At 48.1% G+C, this 17,546-nt stretch overlaps 1 protein-coding gene across 1 annotated transcript in view; it reads right to left on the reverse strand.

The window, feature by feature from the left end:
• Positions 1-17,301, reverse strand: part of LOC139055407 (uncharacterized) — a 37,439-nt gene extending 20,138 nt beyond the window's left edge. Inside the window, exons 1-4 of the mRNA XM_070532860.1 lie at positions 16,982-17,301; positions 16,281-16,510; positions 9,373-9,641; positions 6,199-6,487 (exon numbers count right to left, since the gene is read on the reverse strand). Coding sequence (XP_070388961.1) covers positions 6,199-6,487; positions 9,373-9,641; positions 16,281-16,510; positions 16,982-17,282 — 1,089 coding nt within the window. The 5' untranslated portion in view covers positions 17,283-17,301. The remainder of the gene's footprint in view (positions 1-6,198; positions 6,488-9,372; positions 9,642-16,280; positions 16,511-16,981) is intronic.
• Positions 17,302-17,546: the final 245 nt, after the last annotated feature.

Consider the following 17,546-nt stretch of genomic DNA (forward strand, 5'->3'; position numbering starts at 1 on the left):
GTGGCACACATAATATCATGTGTGAAGGCGTAACCAATATGTTGGCAGTACGAATCTACTATAACAAAATACATAAAACTAGAGTAAGACTTTTCAAGGTTCAGTGACCATTCGTTTGAATTTACATAAAGGTTTTCCATAGGGCTTAGCCTGTAGGCACCAGTCGCAAGGCGGTAGCCTAAATTGTGGACAAGATTCAGCATCTTTAAAGCACTGGGTGCAGCGGATTGATAGATTCTTGCACCATAGTCGGTGCGTGAGCAAATGAGGCTTTTGCAGAAGTTTAACAAACAGTTCCTCTCACTGCGCCATGTGGTGCGCGGCAAAATTCACACTTACGATATATTAGGTGGGGAATGAAAGTTTGAGAGTCTAGAATGGTACCTAAAAATTTGTGTTCTCTGCTCACTAATATGTTCCGGCCGGGTAGTTCTACTTAGGGATCTGCTTAGAGTCCTCTCTTTAGTGTCATTAGAACACACGAACTTTTATTCGGATTTATTTTGGAGCCATTTTCAGTGGCCCATCTAGAAACTTTGTTCACGGTTTTTGAACCTGTCGACAGCACCCTGTAAGGTTACATGATTTGTAAACTATCTGTACCTCGTCGACGTACACGGAATAAAATATTGTCACGTGTACTTCTTTATCTTTATCGGGCGACCACTTCTCACCAAATGTTATCGCACAGCGCAGGACGCGCCTGCATGTAAAAGAAGTTTCTGGAATGTTATCTATGGTTCCATCCGCTGTCTTTCCCGCAACTTGAGTAATCTGATTGCATGTATGCGCGACGCGAATAGTGTAGAACTTTGTGGAAGACACGCGGGTCCCAGCTGTTACTCTGGAACATTCCACGACTGATCTATAAAAGCCGACGCGCTTGACCCGCTGATCAGATTTCCGACGATCGCCGACTGTTTTCGCCGCTATTGTTGTGCTTTAAGTGTAGCCTGCCATTGCGGGTACCGTATCGCCCAATAAAAGCTAATTTTGTCGTCCACAGCATTGCTACTGTGTTCTTTAACGTCACTACCACGTGACAATATAACTGAAGGCAATGATGTTGCAAGTGAATTCAACTTAACTATAGAGAGCGTACAGCTGAGAAGGGCTTCCTCAGGTGCCCTCAGTTTCCTGTATGAATGGACGGGACAGTGCATCATCTATTTAGACCCGAAAAGTACGATTGTGGAAGTAGCTTTCTGTAACGTTTAGCCTGTTCCCGCGGATACCCATTGCCGACAGGTCTCCCAGGATTCTGTAAGGCCACGCGGTGTCGTACGCGTTTTCCATATCTAGAAATACAGATAAAAAGAATTGTTTGCGCTTTAACAATCATTTTCTCCGATAACTTACAAAGGGAACTCCTGAGCGCAATTGGGTGCAATTGCCACAGAGGAGGGCTCTTTTTCCTGTTTTACAAGTGGAACAACAATGGCTTCTGTTCATGTACATGTAAGGTATCCGGTAGCTCATATAGCACTGTAAAGTGCTAGTAGTGTCATTTGAGTATCGTTGTGAAGGTGTTTAATCATGTCTTAACATGATTCTGTCAGGTCAGGATGCAGAGCTAAGACATGCAGCAAGGGAAGCTTACATGTCGGCGATAATAAAATGAAGGTTATAAGGGTCGGTACGTCTACATCTACGGTTGAATGCCTTGTGTTCTGCTATTTTTGTTTTAGGAATGACTAGGAATAGTGACTTAAACTGAATACGCGCTTGAAGTGTTCGCCAAGAGCGTCGGCCATGTCTGCCAATGTATTCCCTTGGTCATCGACCAGGGGTAATGGCTAGATTTGCTGTTCATTAAGTCTTTTGAGACCGCTACAAACTTTAGGCTCCTGTGTCTAAGAGTTTATGCCTGAAAGAAAGAAACCTCTCCGACGTTTCCCTCCTTGCCTGTCACCACGTCCGCCTTCGCTGTGACTTGACGTGCTTAAACTCAAGGCTATTTTCCGCAGTTGGGAATTGGCGCAATAGTATTTGTGCTTTCTTTGGTTTCATTCGGGCATGCTTGCAGTCCTTATTCCACAAAAGAACCCGTATTTTATATGCGCTGCCCTTTGGGGAATACATTTCTCTGATGCGTCTATCATAATAGCTGTAAACTAAGCTGCTGCGTCGTCTATCGCGTGTTATACTTGTTGTTTCTTTAAAACACCAACCAATCTGCAGATGATAGTTTCCACTAGGGATGCAATGAAGACAGCTATCTTGTTTTAACAAATTGAGCGTCGCAGGGAAGTGGTTACTTCCAAAAAGATTGTTGATGACACTCCATTGCAGGTGGAGGAAAAGAGTCAGAGAGCTAACTCGTAAATCTATCGAAGAATAGGAATTGTACTGTATGTTGTAGTAAGTTGGCTCTTTCTCACTGAACACGCAAGTACGAGAATTGAGTAGAAAGTCTTCTAGTAGTCGACCCTTCGAGTCATGCGGAAGTCTCCGCACAGACTGTTGTCGACACTAAAGTCGCCAACGACAACGTAAGGTTGAGGGCGTTGATTAATTAGGCTATATGTTTCGCTCTTTCCGAGTTCGTAAACTGGTGGAATATAAAAATATCAGACAGTGACCAACTTATTGAATAGAACTAGTCGTATTGGTACTGCATCGAGAGGCGTCTGAAGGGCTAAATGCTTACAAGCTACGGTTCTGGCGACAATTATTGCTGCGCCGCCGAACGGTGCGTTAGCATTCTCACAATCAATGCGTAAAATGGCATATTAGCAGAGAAAATTTATTTGCGTGGGCTTTAAATGTATCTCTTGGACAAACACCTTCCTTGGAATATACTGATGTTGCGACCATAAGTCTATTCGCTGTCGCCGCTCCGCGGGAGTCCAGTTTGCCTCGTTTTCCGTGCCTCCACGTGGGAGTCATTGCCCCCTGCACGCCCGACTGGCGCGCCACCACAGCCACTTGGCCAACCTGTTTTTACTTCTGAATAAAGCAGTCGACTCTCTCTTCTCAACCTGTCAAAACATGTACCGCTTGGATTGAGGATTGGGCGAGTTGGTATTGCATTCTAAAACTGGTGCAGCGCAACATAGAAAGGAACGAACAAGCCGAGCCGGCCAGATGGAAGCACAGAGCGCTCTGTTCTTTCATCTGGCCGGCTCGGCTTGTTTCTTCCTTTCTATGTTGTGCTGTACCAGCTTTAGAATGTATCGGTTGCCTCTGCTAAACCAATCTCCCGACACTTATGTAGGAGTTCTTTAATGTAATCGAGATTGTGGAGGAGACCTCTGACAATCCAGTGTAATATATGTACTCAAGAAAGAATGCCGCAAACTAACAGGAACGAGGTAGAAAACACAGACGAGCGCAGTCTGTGTTTTTGTTTCTGATTCGTCCCTGTTCGTTTCCGGAATTCTTCCTTGATTTAGATTACCAACACGCCCAACCATAAGTACATCTAAAGTAATACTTGTGTATCCACCTGGAAGGTGGTTCTTGTGCTGAGTTTTTAGGAGACAGAAGTTAGCTCAAAGAGCCCTTTCCGGGCACCATGATGAGTGGTTTGTCTTTCTTGGAGCGCTCGAGAAATTCGCGCCGCTCCTTAGGCGCTAACAGCATGGTTTGGCTAGGATTCGTATCCATTGCCTCTTGCGGGACGGGCTGGACGCGCTATTTTCAGCAGTTTGTCCCCCTTGCAAGCCTCGTCTCGGGAGACGAGACCATTGAGGCCACCAGCCCGAAGGACGATAGGCTTTTCTGAGATGGCGGAGCAGCGCTAGCTGCAGCCGCCAAGGGGGGGGGGGGGGGGGGGGGGGGGAGGGCGCCACCGCCGGTTCAATTTGGGTGCGCCGGACAGCTGCCAGAGGCCGTTGAGATGCCGCCTCCTGACGTGCCACTTCGGTAACAGTGATTATAGGCAAGTTGGGCACCCGCGTGCATGCCTCCTTAACTATGTTCTCTTTTCTCCCGAGTGTTATAATTTTTTTTTCCGTAGTAGGCGGAACCGCGAGTATGCGGCATGCTCCCCGTTGCAGTTCACACAGTGTAGATAGTTTTCACGTAATTAAGAGAGGTGTTCATTAGCACTGCATTTCGCACAAGTCTCAGGGTCTCGGCCGCTTTGTGAACTCTGGCGGAATCGTTGGCACTTAGAGAAGCTCAGAGGATTTGAGACATATTTTCCGATCCGGACTTTCACATACATAGTCTGAATAGTGTCCGGCAGCATGCTTGAGGCAAATATAAGTATCAGGCCTTGGTACTGATCTCCTTTCCATCACGCCTCATTTTAATTCGTTTCGCATTAATCGCAGTCTGGTCACTCCGACCCTCTAGAAGTTCGGCTTCAGTCAACATCATCAAATCATCATCGGAAAGAACGCCTCGAATTGTGTTCATGGTACTGTGCGCGGTCATCGTCACCGGGTTGTCCGCAAATGACACTAGCCTAAGCAGACCTTCATGCTGTTTATTATCACGGAGTCCTAGGAGATCACCGCTCACCGTCTTCTATGCTTTATAGCCTGCAACAAGAACATCTGTACGAGATTTGGCAACTATGAAAGGTGATATTATCCACACTGCTTCTTCTGGTTTCTCGGAGTGTACTACATGATATCTAGGAAAGCTTTCTTTTTGTCGTCCAAAAAAGTGGAACACCTAATCGGTGCACCCTCTTTTCTGAGCGTGATCAGTGAGCGGGAGGACAGCTAGCCATAAGCACACATGGAGACTTCGGCAGCGGTGCCATCCGCGCACCCTGGAGCCCAGCAAAGGGACATGACAGGATGTGTGTGTAAACAAGCAAGGTGTGCCTACACCATCTGTACACAGCCATTACAACGAAATATGTTATAACGAAGGCTGGCCGCCCACAGAAGGTTAACTCTTGCTACCTGGAAAATCAGACGCAAAATCAAGTCAAGAGAAGAAAGAAAAGATTCAAAGTGATAGAGGAAGACGGAGGTTGACGAGTAGGACAGGAAAAGGCAACTACCAATTTCCCACGGATGGGTCAATCCCGAGGTGCCGTCTACGTGAAGCCGAGGCGAAAGGAGTATGTTGCCGCCACCCAGGGGCCTTTAACGTCCAAACACTCAGCATCGGCACCAGGATCCCCTTTTCATGGATACAGCTAAGCCATGAACAGTTAAGCTGTGGCGCATCCGACCCTCATGTGCTCGGCTAAGAGTTGTCGCAACACACTAAACGCCTGTTTTCGGAAATGCCCCTGCTGGGACGGAAGAGCAGGCCAGCGCCGCCAGTGGCAAGCACTCGTTTTGCGAAGGCCGTAAGGAGTGTACGCGAGTGGAGCCCAGTGCGGCCGTGGTCTAGCCCTGCCCTAAATTACCTGCTCTTTGTTTGCTTCTACCAGTTCTCACTTTTTATTCCGAAAAAAAAAATACGTTGTGTGTAGATGAATGCAGCAGAGCTTGCGAATATAGTTTCCCATTATCTCCGACACAACCATTGCAATTTCCATCGGCACCCACACAAAGGCATTCCCGCGCATGTATTTGGCGGCAACTTCCACCATATCGCGTATTTTCACAGCGACGTACTGCGCGGAGCTGGTTACTCCTTTAACAGTAAAATCCGCTACGTTGCTTTCAACAGGAACTAAAGGCTCAATGAAATGCGGTTGAGAAACTTTGCTGCGCAATAACGCTCACAATAGCAAGAAAGAAGCTGCTAAAATCCTTGGCGAATGACCATTTTGACAGTCGATCGTTCTCCACCAGCATCAATAAAATTTCCTTAAAAACTGTGACTTTTTTTGACGATCAAGGCTTGTGTAGTATATAGGTTGATCGAATATCGCTAAAGAGGTTAAATTACTGATTAAATAATTAAAGTGATGGTAAACCTAATCGTCGTCAAATAGCAAGCTCTTGCCCAGTAAGTGCACATGAACGCTACAGAGCCCTTTCCGTGTCATTTTTTGCTCCTAAAATCATTTCTACAAGCGATGTGCCAACTAGCCCGACAGGGGATGTTACTAAACACTACAGTCGTTTTCTTGAAATTCCTTTTTTACACATTGTTATTTCTCATGCGAGATTTTTTCATTTGTTTGCCTTAATTTTTTTAGGGGCCTCAGTATTACTACAACACCAAACTCTCGTGTTACGAAACATAATGACCGGAAAATGGCGGCGAATTCTTCGCTAAGACGCATTTTTACAAATTCCTGCCGACAACGTTGCATAGGGAGCAGCAAACTGCCATTACCTGCCGCTTCCAGGTACAGGGCAGCAGGTGCAGCAGCGCCGGTGTCCGACAAGAGGCCATCGTGTAGAAGTCACTGTCGGCCAGCGGCCATCCGTACAAGCCGTCTGCATTGGCCCCACCGCCGTTGGTTGGGAAGAGACGCTGGTACTTTGGAGACCGTTGCATGGCGTCCAGATCTAGCAGGGCGACGGCGCCGTTTAAGCGTGAATTGCCGGTCGAGGGGTCCCCGCATCCGTCCTCCTCCTGCCTTGGGGCGGGGCCCCTTTGATGTTGCAGTGCACGAGCGTTCCTGCCGCAAGGCGTAATGCATTACACCAGGCGAAACACGACTGCGCGCTGGTCGATATAACAAATAAAAAAATGGCGCACCCATCTAATACTTGCTGTGAAAAAGGCTACATTTCATTTCCGAAATTTAGGCTACGGCCTTGTTGCATATTTTCCTCACATGTTGTAAGTATACAGTTAGTGATCGTATCGTTAGTAACCGTTACTGAGACAATAAAGAAGTGATCAGTGCTACTAATGGAGCTCATTTGCCGGCTGTATAACATCTACACATCTTAATTACACTTTTCAAAAGCGCAGCGTTGGCACCATCATCAACAGCAGCAGCCTGGTTACGCCCACTGCGGGGCAAAGGCCTCTCCCATGCCTCTCCAACTACCCTGGTCATGTGCTAATTGTGGCCATGTCCCTGCAAACTTCTTAATCTCATCCGCCCAACTAACTTTCTGCCACCCCCTGCTAAGCTTCCCTTCCCTTGGAATCCAGTCCGTAACAACTAATGACCATCAGCTATATTCCCTCCTCGTTACATGTCCTGCCCATGCCAATTTCTTTTTCTTGGTTTCAAGCAAGATGTCATTCACTCGCGCTTGTTCCCTAACCCAATCTGCTCTTTTCTTATCCCTTAACGTTGCACCAATCATTCTTCTTTCCATAGCTCCTTGCTTCATTCTCAATTTCAGTAGAACCCTTTCCGTAAGCCTCCAGGTTTCTGCCCGTACGTGAGTACTGGTAAGACACAACTGTGATATACTTTTCTCTTGAGGGATAATGGCAACCTGCTGTTCATGAACTCAGAAGGCCTGCCAAACACACCCCAGCCCATTCTTATTCTTCTGATTATTTCAGTGTCATGATCAGGATCCGCGGTCGTTACCTGTCCTAAGTAGATGTATTCGCTTACTACTTCCAGTGCCTCGCTACCTATCGTAAACTGCTGTTCTCTTCCCGAGACTGTTAAACATTACTTTAGCTTTCTGCAGAATAATTTTTAGACCCACCCTCCTGCTTTGCCTCTCCAGGTCAGTGAGCATGCATTGCAATTGGTACTCTGGGTTACTAAGCAAGGCAATATCATCAGCGAATCGCAAGTTACTAAGGTATTCTCCATTAACTCTTATCCCCAATTCTTCCCAATCCAGGTCTCTGAATACTTCCTGTAAACACGCTGTGAATAGCATTGGAGATATCGCATCTCCCTGCCTGACGCCTTTCTTTATTGGGATTTCGTTGCTTTCTTTATGGAGGACTGAGGTGGCTGTGAAGCCGCTCAGATATCTTTCAGCATTTTTACATGCGGCTCGTCTACATCCTGATCCCGTAATGCCTCCATGACTGCTGAGCTTTCGACTGAATCAAACGCTTTCTCAGCTTCAGTCAACATCATCAAATCATCATCGGAAAGAACGCCTCGAATTGTGTTCATGGTACTGTGCGCATTGCAATGAAAGCTATATATAAGGGTGGCTTATATTCCGCACATTTCTCTATCACCTGATTGATAGTGTGAATATGGTCTATTGTTGAGTAGCCTTTACGGAATCGTGCCTGGTCCTTTGGTTGAGAGAAGTCTAAGGTGTCCCTGATTCTATTTGCGATTACCTTAGTAAATACTTTGTAGGCAACGGACACTAAGCTAATCGGTCTATAGTTATTCAAGCGTTTGGCATCCCCTTTCTTATGGATTAGGACTTTGTTAGCGTTCTTCCAGGATTCCTGTACATTCGAGGTCATGAGGCATTGCGTATACAGGACGGCCAGTTTTTCTAGAACAATCTGCCCACCATCATTCAACACATCTGCTGTTACCTGATCCTCCCCAGCTGCATTCCCCCTTTGCATAGCTTCCAAGGCTTTCTTTACTTCCTCCGTCGTTACTTGTGGGATTTCAAATTCCTCTAGACCATTCTCTTTTCCATTATCATCATGGGTGCCACTGGTGTCACTCCTCAGCCACTTGAACTATCTCAAGCATATTAGTAATGATCTTGCCGGCTTTGTCTCTTAACGCATACGTCTGATTCTTCCTAGTTCCTAGTTTTTCCTAGATTCCTAGTTTCTTCTTCACTGCTTTTAGGCTTCCGCCGCTCCTGAGAGCATGTTCAATTTTATCCATTTTATACATCCTTATGTCAGCTGTCTTACGCTTGTTGATTAACCTGGTATATGCGTTGATATATGTCTGAGCAAGATATAGAGTAAACTCGATATAACTCAATTATGCTCAATATAATGCCCGCGAGGTCTGAAAAAGCAACCGCGGATTCTGCAATATAATGCTCGGGAATCTTACTAGGACTCGTACGCTAACGCCTGCACTAGTCTAGAGATGTCAAAAATACACCAGCCAGGAGCACTTATCAGAAAAATCGCAACACTGTCTTTAACGCATTGCGTTAAAAACTCATTTACATCATTTAAAAGTGCCGGCATTCTCATGGTCAGGTGTCCTGCAGCCGCGACATTATTAAAGCGTTATGCTTCTCATGCGAGAGCGGTTTGTCTGTAATATTTGAAGGAAATACTCAACTGTCCGGACTGGCTTGATTCTTGTGCTTGCAGAGCCATTATTACAGATTTTGTCAACACAGTCGAGCCAACTGGCACGTGACCAAGCTTGTTCTATCCAGCATTTTCCCTGCGTAACTGTAGTGAACCGAATTCTTCGCAGATTCAGAGGAAGCTTACGCCTCATTGCGTTTGCTCAAGCACAGAATCACTTCGGAATTTTTTCGCAAAGGCTTCGCTTTCACAACATTGCTCTCAAATAGCCAATGCCGCGCGAGCACATATTGCTCGCTCGCCGCTAATGCTGGCTGATCTGATGGAATTGTGGTAAGAGCACATCGCACGAACGTGACTCGTTTCATAAACTGTCGTCCCTACCTGGGGCTTTGCTCCCTCGCCAGGCCAAACACGGCCCCTGCGGGGAAGAGTTTGAACTGCGCCCACAAAAGGGAGACGTCGGCGTAGAGCTGCACTTCCGGCGCCAGGAGTAGCACGCGTTGCACCGTCAACCAATGGCGCAGGGATGTGCACAGCGGATAGAGGTACTGACGCTTGGCACGACGGCCGGTGTCATTACGCGTGCTTCCCATGCCGATGTCTACGGGCTTCCGGAGCCGAAGATCTGATGGCAGGTAGTACAAGTCTACCTGCGTGGAGCCCGCATGAACTATTTAAACGGACTCGCGTTCATGAGTATTATACAACTTGAAAATTGCAACAGTTGACTGCGAACCAAACGTGCCTTTTCAATAAATAAGGCCAAAATTTCGCCCGAAAGGCGAAGCATTGGTTGCGACAGAAAATTATTAGACATCTATATAAAGTAAGGCTAGTCGTTTTGTCAGCTGCGTAAACTGTTGTAACAATTTGCTGGCCAAATTAGCAAGCACGTTGTCACGCGCGCAAGCAAACACGAACACATCTCTCTGACTCGCAAGCCGCGGAGGCTCGCTGTCAGAACACTGACATGATTAAGAGTGGCGAACAGCGGTGAGCGGATTCTCCTACTTGCTGCCTCGATTCAACGCAAACTAGGCGCGCAAGAGCAGAGCGCACACGAAGGCATGAGCTATCTCACGTCCACTTACCTTCGAACACACCGCAGATTGCCCTCATGATAGCGCGCGAGTGGTCGCGCTCATCCGCCTCAGCTATAGAGTAAAAGAGATGCGCACCATTAACCTGCACCCCCCCCCCCCGACCCCGCTCCCACTTCTAGTGCATGCACATCTCCCCGATCCCCGTCTTGCGAGCATAAGATGATGGCGAGCACCATCCCCACCTTCCTCCATTGCGAGCTGGAGAAGGCACCGCTGCATCAAGCCAGCCACCATCTTCGGCTCATTCTCACAAGCTTTCGCTCGCACCTAGAGCACACGGCGCACGGCCGTGATGTATGCCCACTCGTACAATACTCGGGGCATCACGGCAATGCTGACGGCGAGGGCGAGAACGACGGCGGGAATTCGCCCGTATTCTTCATTGAATCGCTATCACTATAAAACAAAAATCCCAGCTTCGCCTGAAAGGCGAAGCATCGAACGCGACAGCAAATTAGGAGTAAGGATAGTAAGTAAGGATAGCCCTTTTATCAGCCGTATGAACTTGCAAATATTCACCTGCTAACTAAACTAATGACCATGCTGTCACCGCGCACAGCAAACATTAACGCGTTATTGGCCTCGAGCTCCACCACTGGAAAAGCTGGCGCCACCGTCGGCGTGACGTGCTAGGAGGGATCACGTGGACATAGCGGCCGCGTCGGCTGCTTCGGGAGCGCCGAAGCGAGCTGAAAACGAGTTTAAATTCCCTCGTACGCTGCGGTCCTCATTTAGTGGCGAAATTTTCCCGCTTCGAGTGTCTCCTTTACAACGCTTGAAAGCACTACAATAGGTAGCGGCTGCCTTTGAAGGCGCGCGCAACATGGTAGGCTACTGCTCGGCGCCGCAGGGCCGAACGCACGTAACGGAGGTCGGTGTCAGCCTTATTAACACGTAGCCGCCGGTCAAGAAGCTGCGTGAAGCTTGGTTCCCGAAACATAAAACCGGCAAACAGTCATCAGCTACAACTCGGGTATGCAGCAAGCACAGACGCGAGGAAGATTTCTGCTACGGCGCTCGGTCTGCGATGTTCTGAAAACGCGCACCGAGACGCTCGCCCGAGTCCGCTGCCCGACTAATGTCATGACGGTTTGGTCTATGAACTTGTCGATGCTATAGATACTGGGAAGTTGAGTGGAGTGAAAAGGCAACGGTAAGAAGCACATTTAAAGAAAGCATGGCATATGGTCATGTTTGTGTTATGAATTCATGCACTGGATTACAAAAAAAAAAGGAGCAGCGGGAAATGGCATGCCGAGAACACCGATAAGCATACAGTGCGACGCAACTCGAGAAATAATATTGAAAGATCAAAGAATTTAGAAGAAAAAAAAGATTGAATCGTCGCGACGGCACATCACAGTCCCCCGTAGGCGTCGAAGTCTCTACAGTGAAATTATTTTTGAACAGCTCTGATAGCACCCACGTAACAATGGTTGCTTGCATACTGTCAAATGCTCATATTCTGCGGCCTGAAGCTCATGGCACGGTGCGAAAACGCGCGCGCGGAGAAAGCGAAACAGTGCGCGGACAAGCATGCAGACGAGCAGTCGGTCGCTGCGAATCTACGCGATCGCTGCATTGAGGCTTCGTTCTATTACGCTCCATTTAGTTATACAAACACTATAAGAACATATTTCACATAGCTTGCTCTCAGCGTTTACCTACCTTTCACGCAAGAAGCCGGTTCGGGAGACTCCATCGCGGCGACCGCGCGCAGTGGCGTTCACTGTACGTATTCGGTAAAGGGATAGCGTCTGTAAACAATTGTATGCTTTCAGTTTGCCCAAAATTATTATTTAGACAGTAAGAAACTTCTCTAGTTTCGAAAGTGTTACAGAAACGTCCGAGAGAGCTCACGCGTGATGTTTTCAGTAAACGCTGACAGCAAAACCTATGAGGAGCGCGCCACGTGATCCCTCATACTACGCCAGCGAGGCACTTCCGCTAGATGGCGACTCCGTAACTCCTCGCCGCCAATACTCAGAGACCGCGGACACTCGCTGTCGAAACGCTGGCGCGAGCAAGCGCGGCAGCAGCAGCGAGCGGAGTGACCCTGGGGATGCCTATCGCTTCAACGCGAACTGAGCGCCGAGGACATACAGCATGCACAAAGCTACGAGTCGTCGACGCGCTCAGACTCTGCTCCCACGCAGATTGCTCTCGAAATCCGGCCGCTCCACAAACGCAATTGCGGCTGGAGTGGAAAGTCGCCCCCTCCCTCCGGTGCCTCGCAACGTTGGCTGTCCCGCACGCGACGGAAGACGGAGCGCTTCCGCCCCGCTCTTCTGAATTTTGCGCGTGCGAGATTAAGCCGCGAACGTGAGCTCAAGCTAAAGCGACAACCTTACGCTGCCGACGCCGCGGCCTAGCGAGATCGCCAGCGGTGATGTCGGGCCGATTATCCGGGCTTCAATACTGCGCCGCTCTATTTATTTATAGGAAATGTGCGGCCCCGGTACAAAAATATTAATTTCAAAGGAAAATAAGAATGTAGATTTCAAAGATAAATAAACCCAGGAATAGTGCCTGAAAAAATAAATGCTCCGTACACCACCGTTCTTCGGATACAAAAAAGAAACTAAGACCAGTTCATCACTCTAGCCTTGCGGCGAAGCAGTTCCTGGATTTTGTGAAGCATAGGTGCACTCCACAATTTTCCCACAGAATGAATGCTTTTTGTTCCACTTCGTTGTCCTTGTAACGCATTTTGCAGTTCCGCCTTTTCGGCATCGTCTGAGTATGGTCCAATGAGAAGTCCACGGATGTACTTCACCAGCTTGTCTCGACTCATGCACCTTTTCCAGGATCGATCGCTTTCAGTGTAGCTGGGGAACTACAAGATTATGCATCCAAGCATCTGTTTGCATTCTTGCACATTGTCGTTATCCCCTCTGCAGAGAAGAACAATAGAAAAAAATTTAACGCCGTTGTAAACTTTCTCGCGCTGATCCGTAGCGCTGGGCCGAGATGTGCTACGGGCGACCTCCTTGGCGTGAACGGAAGTTCCTTTGGAAACAATGGCAGCACATCATAACAAAGCGAAGTATGCACCTTGAAGATAATTAATAGAGCTCTCAGGTCGTGAGAAGAGATCCGCAGATAAGCATGCACAAGGAAGGAGACCGCTCAAGGCCGTAAAGGGAACTCGCCGGTGAACAGCTGCGGATGTCCCTTGCTGACTCGAAACATCATCACCGTCAGAGCTTGAATCTGTTTACTGTCATTTTCTGAATCATAACTCAAACCTTCATCACTAAATTCAAGTGCAGGTGCAGCACACTTTCGAGCAGGACGCTTTTTTCGCGACGCAGCCGCGCGGGACGACGCTATGGGGGCGACTTTCGATAATTGCGTAGCGACACCAGCAGCGCCCCTTGCCGGGAGTTGGCGAGAGAAGCGCTACCGCAACTCTTGGAAACTCGTTGCAAAAGGCAGGTCCACATGTTGAACATGCAGTATACCTTCAGAAATACACTTTAGTGGAATAAAACGACTTGGAGTCCAAACCAATGCTCAGTAGTAAATAGGTGGCCTCATTTTCGGTTAATTATCACCGCTCAGCACCGTTGGACGGCAAAGCCGACGATATAATTTAATTCGTGATGTGCTGGGAGTCATTTGGCAACAAAATTTTGATGCTAGTGCGGCGTAATTGTGAGCGGCATGCTTTCTTCTCCATCGCGGCATCACGTGACAACCGCGCCTCTTTTCGCTACAACATACGCACATTAGTTCGCAAGAAGGTCCGTACAAAATAACATCACCGGAGTGCGAAAATTTAAGCTGATTCTGAAAGTGCAGTGCCTCTACTAACTACTGGATTACCTTATATGAATAAGAAACGGCTCCAATAAGTCGAAATTGGCGAACTGTAGCATCGGTTACCGGTGATCGATTTGAATAGGCGTGGTAACGAAAGACTCAACATGATGCGAAGTCTGCCAAGGTGTCTAGCCAGGAGCGATCAAGAGTGAGCGCGCTGGCAAGCTTACGTTGACTGCAACCTTAAGTTCCGCGTTGTTCGTGCTTAGTAGAGTGTTCAAAACTAATAAAACTAGCGAGACCCCTCAGCTACGACACTGATAAGCAATGTGACCAAAGCTTCATTCCTAAGCTGGCGGGGGCGGCCCAGCGTTAGCCGACAATAGCCGGCGATAGCGCGACAGCTAAAGGGACACTAAAGAGAAAAATGATTTCTACTGCATCAGTAAATTACCTCTCTAGGACACCAAAAACACCACTCTTACCACGATAAGACGTTTGGTAAGCCAGAAAAAGCGCAAGAACGAAAGACGGATGGCGACGCCTCCTTGAAGTTCCCGCACCTGGTCGCTGTGACGTCATGGATTCTGATGGCATCTTCTAGGGCCTACTTAATTATATACCGATTTAGGTTGACTACATTGTCTTCTGAAGGAACAAAATATTAAACATGGCAAGTTTCGGGAACCTTTACTCATTCAACGCGGCCCAAATGCGAAAACATACTTTGGAATCCCTGACGTCACACTGACGTTTCGGCACGTAATTCAAATACTGATATTTCGACCTTCATTTCCTCATCTAATAATCAAAATATTATTTTGAGATGACTATCTGCAGTGTTCTAAAAAAATGCTTTATTAGTCTAAACTGCATGATTTGTTGTTTCGCTTTAGTGTCCTATTTAGCACCTCCGGAAGTACCTAATTCCTATCTAAATACGAGACGCAGACTCGCTCAGTTAAGCCCGCTTATTATACTGTGTCAACAAATATACACTAACGCAAGAATCGCACTGATCCGAACGTCCTTCTTGATAGGTGCCCGCTATTGGCCAATAGCAGCCGCATATGGGAATCTGCTATGTGACGAAATATAGCAGCCCGAAAAGAGTGAGGAGAAGGCTTCCGTTGCAAACAGAGTTTCTTTAGGAAAAGGCGACTTCACGATCCTTCTTGCGAGATCCACGCAACGCGCACGACTGCAGAATTTGGCTGGGATGTTCACAGCAGCGTATGCTATCTGTGCATTGTGTTTTTTTAACAAGCCCGACCAGTGGTGCAGGTTGTAGTAGTCTTTAAGGTAGCCTAATCGTTGTAGCCTTTAACGAGGCAACTACGATTGAGCGAGCACTCCAGTGGCGGTGCCTCCTGTACGGCCGTCCAAACCATGCCTCAATCAGCGCCTCTGCTCTGACCGCTAGCAGCGGGAGTCCGTTGCGTGAGCTCATTCGAGAGGTTGTCCGCGAAGAGATTCCCAACCTCGCTCTAGCTTGTTGGTTACAACCCCTCGAGAACCTGCACTTGCTTCTATTGCCGAAGTTCTAGGACAAGTAATCAGGCAAGCCTTTTCATTGGCCGATTACCAGCACTCTATCAATTATCCGACGGCTGTCCATTGCACGCCGAAAGTGACTTTGCCAAAAAAACCCGCCAATGCTGACTCCGTCGTACAACTCACGTCGCTGAGGCCATTCACCCATCGTTGATGGCCATGGCCTCGCCGTACAACTCACCACCAACTACGGCAGCTTGGTCGCAAGGGGCACCTAATAGTAGTCCGCTGATGTGTAGGACGGACATGTGGCGCTCTGCCAACCACCGGTCGCTATGGTTTCATTGCAAAAAAGCCGGCCACGTTCATCGTCTTTTCCCATAGCGCGAGCCTATAAACCAAAACCACCAGCCTATATATGACGTGAGAATGACGCCTCCATGACACTGTAGCCGTCATCCGTCATGCCGAAACGCCGATTCCGCTCTCCGACACCAGCGCCAAGCTCTTGGCCGAGCCATCGCAGATGTAGTCTGAGGCAGGTCTCTAAGCCAGCGTCGGGGAAACTAACAGCGATGACCTCCGAAAGGCAAGATTGCAACCCGTTGAGACACCTAAGCGACCCCAGCGACATCATTGCGGCCACACCTTGCGACCTATATGGTGTAAGTCACGTGTCTGCTGTACATAGACACAACGCGTCACGTGCGTTTCTGTTCGAGTACGGCTTTGAGTGGCGCGTCGTTTTGACAGAATGTTCTGTGAAATCTGTCTCTAACGCTCCACTGTCCATTATAGAAGTAGGAACATTCATAGAAGTAAGTAAGCTTTTCCTTCTCTCTCTCGTCAATACGAAAAATAAATAGAAGTGATTGACTGATTTCATTAACGGTTACCTTCACACAGCGCGCTTGCTAACATCCTCACCACAGCGCTGACTCCAGCTTGCATACGCGGCGTCAGGCTCTCCAGCAGTGTAACGACTTTGTTGTTGTTCGAGTTCAAGGGCATTATCACGTCCACGTGCAGCGGTCGGCTGGTGCGCTGCAGCAGCATGTCCAGGGCGTCGCCGATGTGGTTCGAAGTGACGTTGGCTGCTGGCAATCGGCAGCCCGGAATCACGAAAACCACGTAAATTGGCGGAACCTCTCGACCGGCTGCGAAGAGAGGGACGCGAAAATTCTGAGCGTGGCGAGGCGTTTGCTGTTTCTTCGTAATAACTTTAAATAGTAAATAAATAGCAAGATTACCTTTCCGGTGCAGAGTATTAAAGATGTCGTTTTGCTTTCGTTTTTTTTTTTATCTTAAGCCTCAGAAAAGACGCCACCGTTTCCGCGAAAGTGCTTTGGTTGTCTATAAAAAATGACCTCACTGAATTAAGCGTTTCCTATGCTCTAGCGATGCGAAACACCCAAGTATAGACATCCTCGACTATGAGTGTAGGTGGAAATGTACCCGGGTTGCGTGCGTCGAGAAACAGCTAAAATATTGCGCTAAACTGCCTTATCAAGACTATTACCGACGTCCGTCCGCTTAAAGCTACGCAAACAAGGAAGTAGCTGTGTCCCTAAAAGGTCCCGCCTGCCTCAATGAAGTCGGCGAGTTTAAGTTAAAGAGAGTGAACATACCAGAGTCATTGGCATCTGATCCATAGACAAATCGATCCACGGGTGTCACGTGGATCGTGTAACGCAGCATCCACTCGTTGGCACTGACGGCAGGCCTATGGCTGCTGCTGCTGCTGCTGCTGCTCCTGCTGCTGCTGCTCCTGCTGCTACTGCTGCTCCTGCTGCTACTGCTGCTACTGCTGCTACTGCTTCTGTTCCTTGGCCACTTCCTCGACGTCACCATCAGAATGTGGTAGACAATAACAGTGAATATCACCACAGCGGGCAACAAAGCTCTTCTGGCTGGCCGAGTACACCGCATGCTTATTCTTTTTCTTCTTCCCTTCGGAATGACTCGAGCGCGTGGCATTCGACAAATGTGGGCGATGGCACGTGCTCCCAATTCGTGCAGCACTTTGTGACTGTTGCCAATAAATCCGTACAAACATATGCAGATTGTATGTACTTACAGGCTGAAATACGAGGCTGCACTCCCAGTCTACGCAGACATTAAGCTGTTCCTCGGATCTCAAGCTTCGTAAAGGATGCGGTCAATTTTACGTGCACTTGGGCAATAATACTTCTG

This window comes from Dermacentor albipictus, chromosome 2 (assembly GCF_038994185.2).
Source record: "Dermacentor albipictus isolate Rhodes 1998 colony chromosome 2, USDA_Dalb.pri_finalv2, whole genome shotgun sequence".
Lineage (NCBI taxonomy): Eukaryota > Metazoa > Arthropoda > Arachnida > Ixodida > Ixodidae > Dermacentor > Dermacentor albipictus.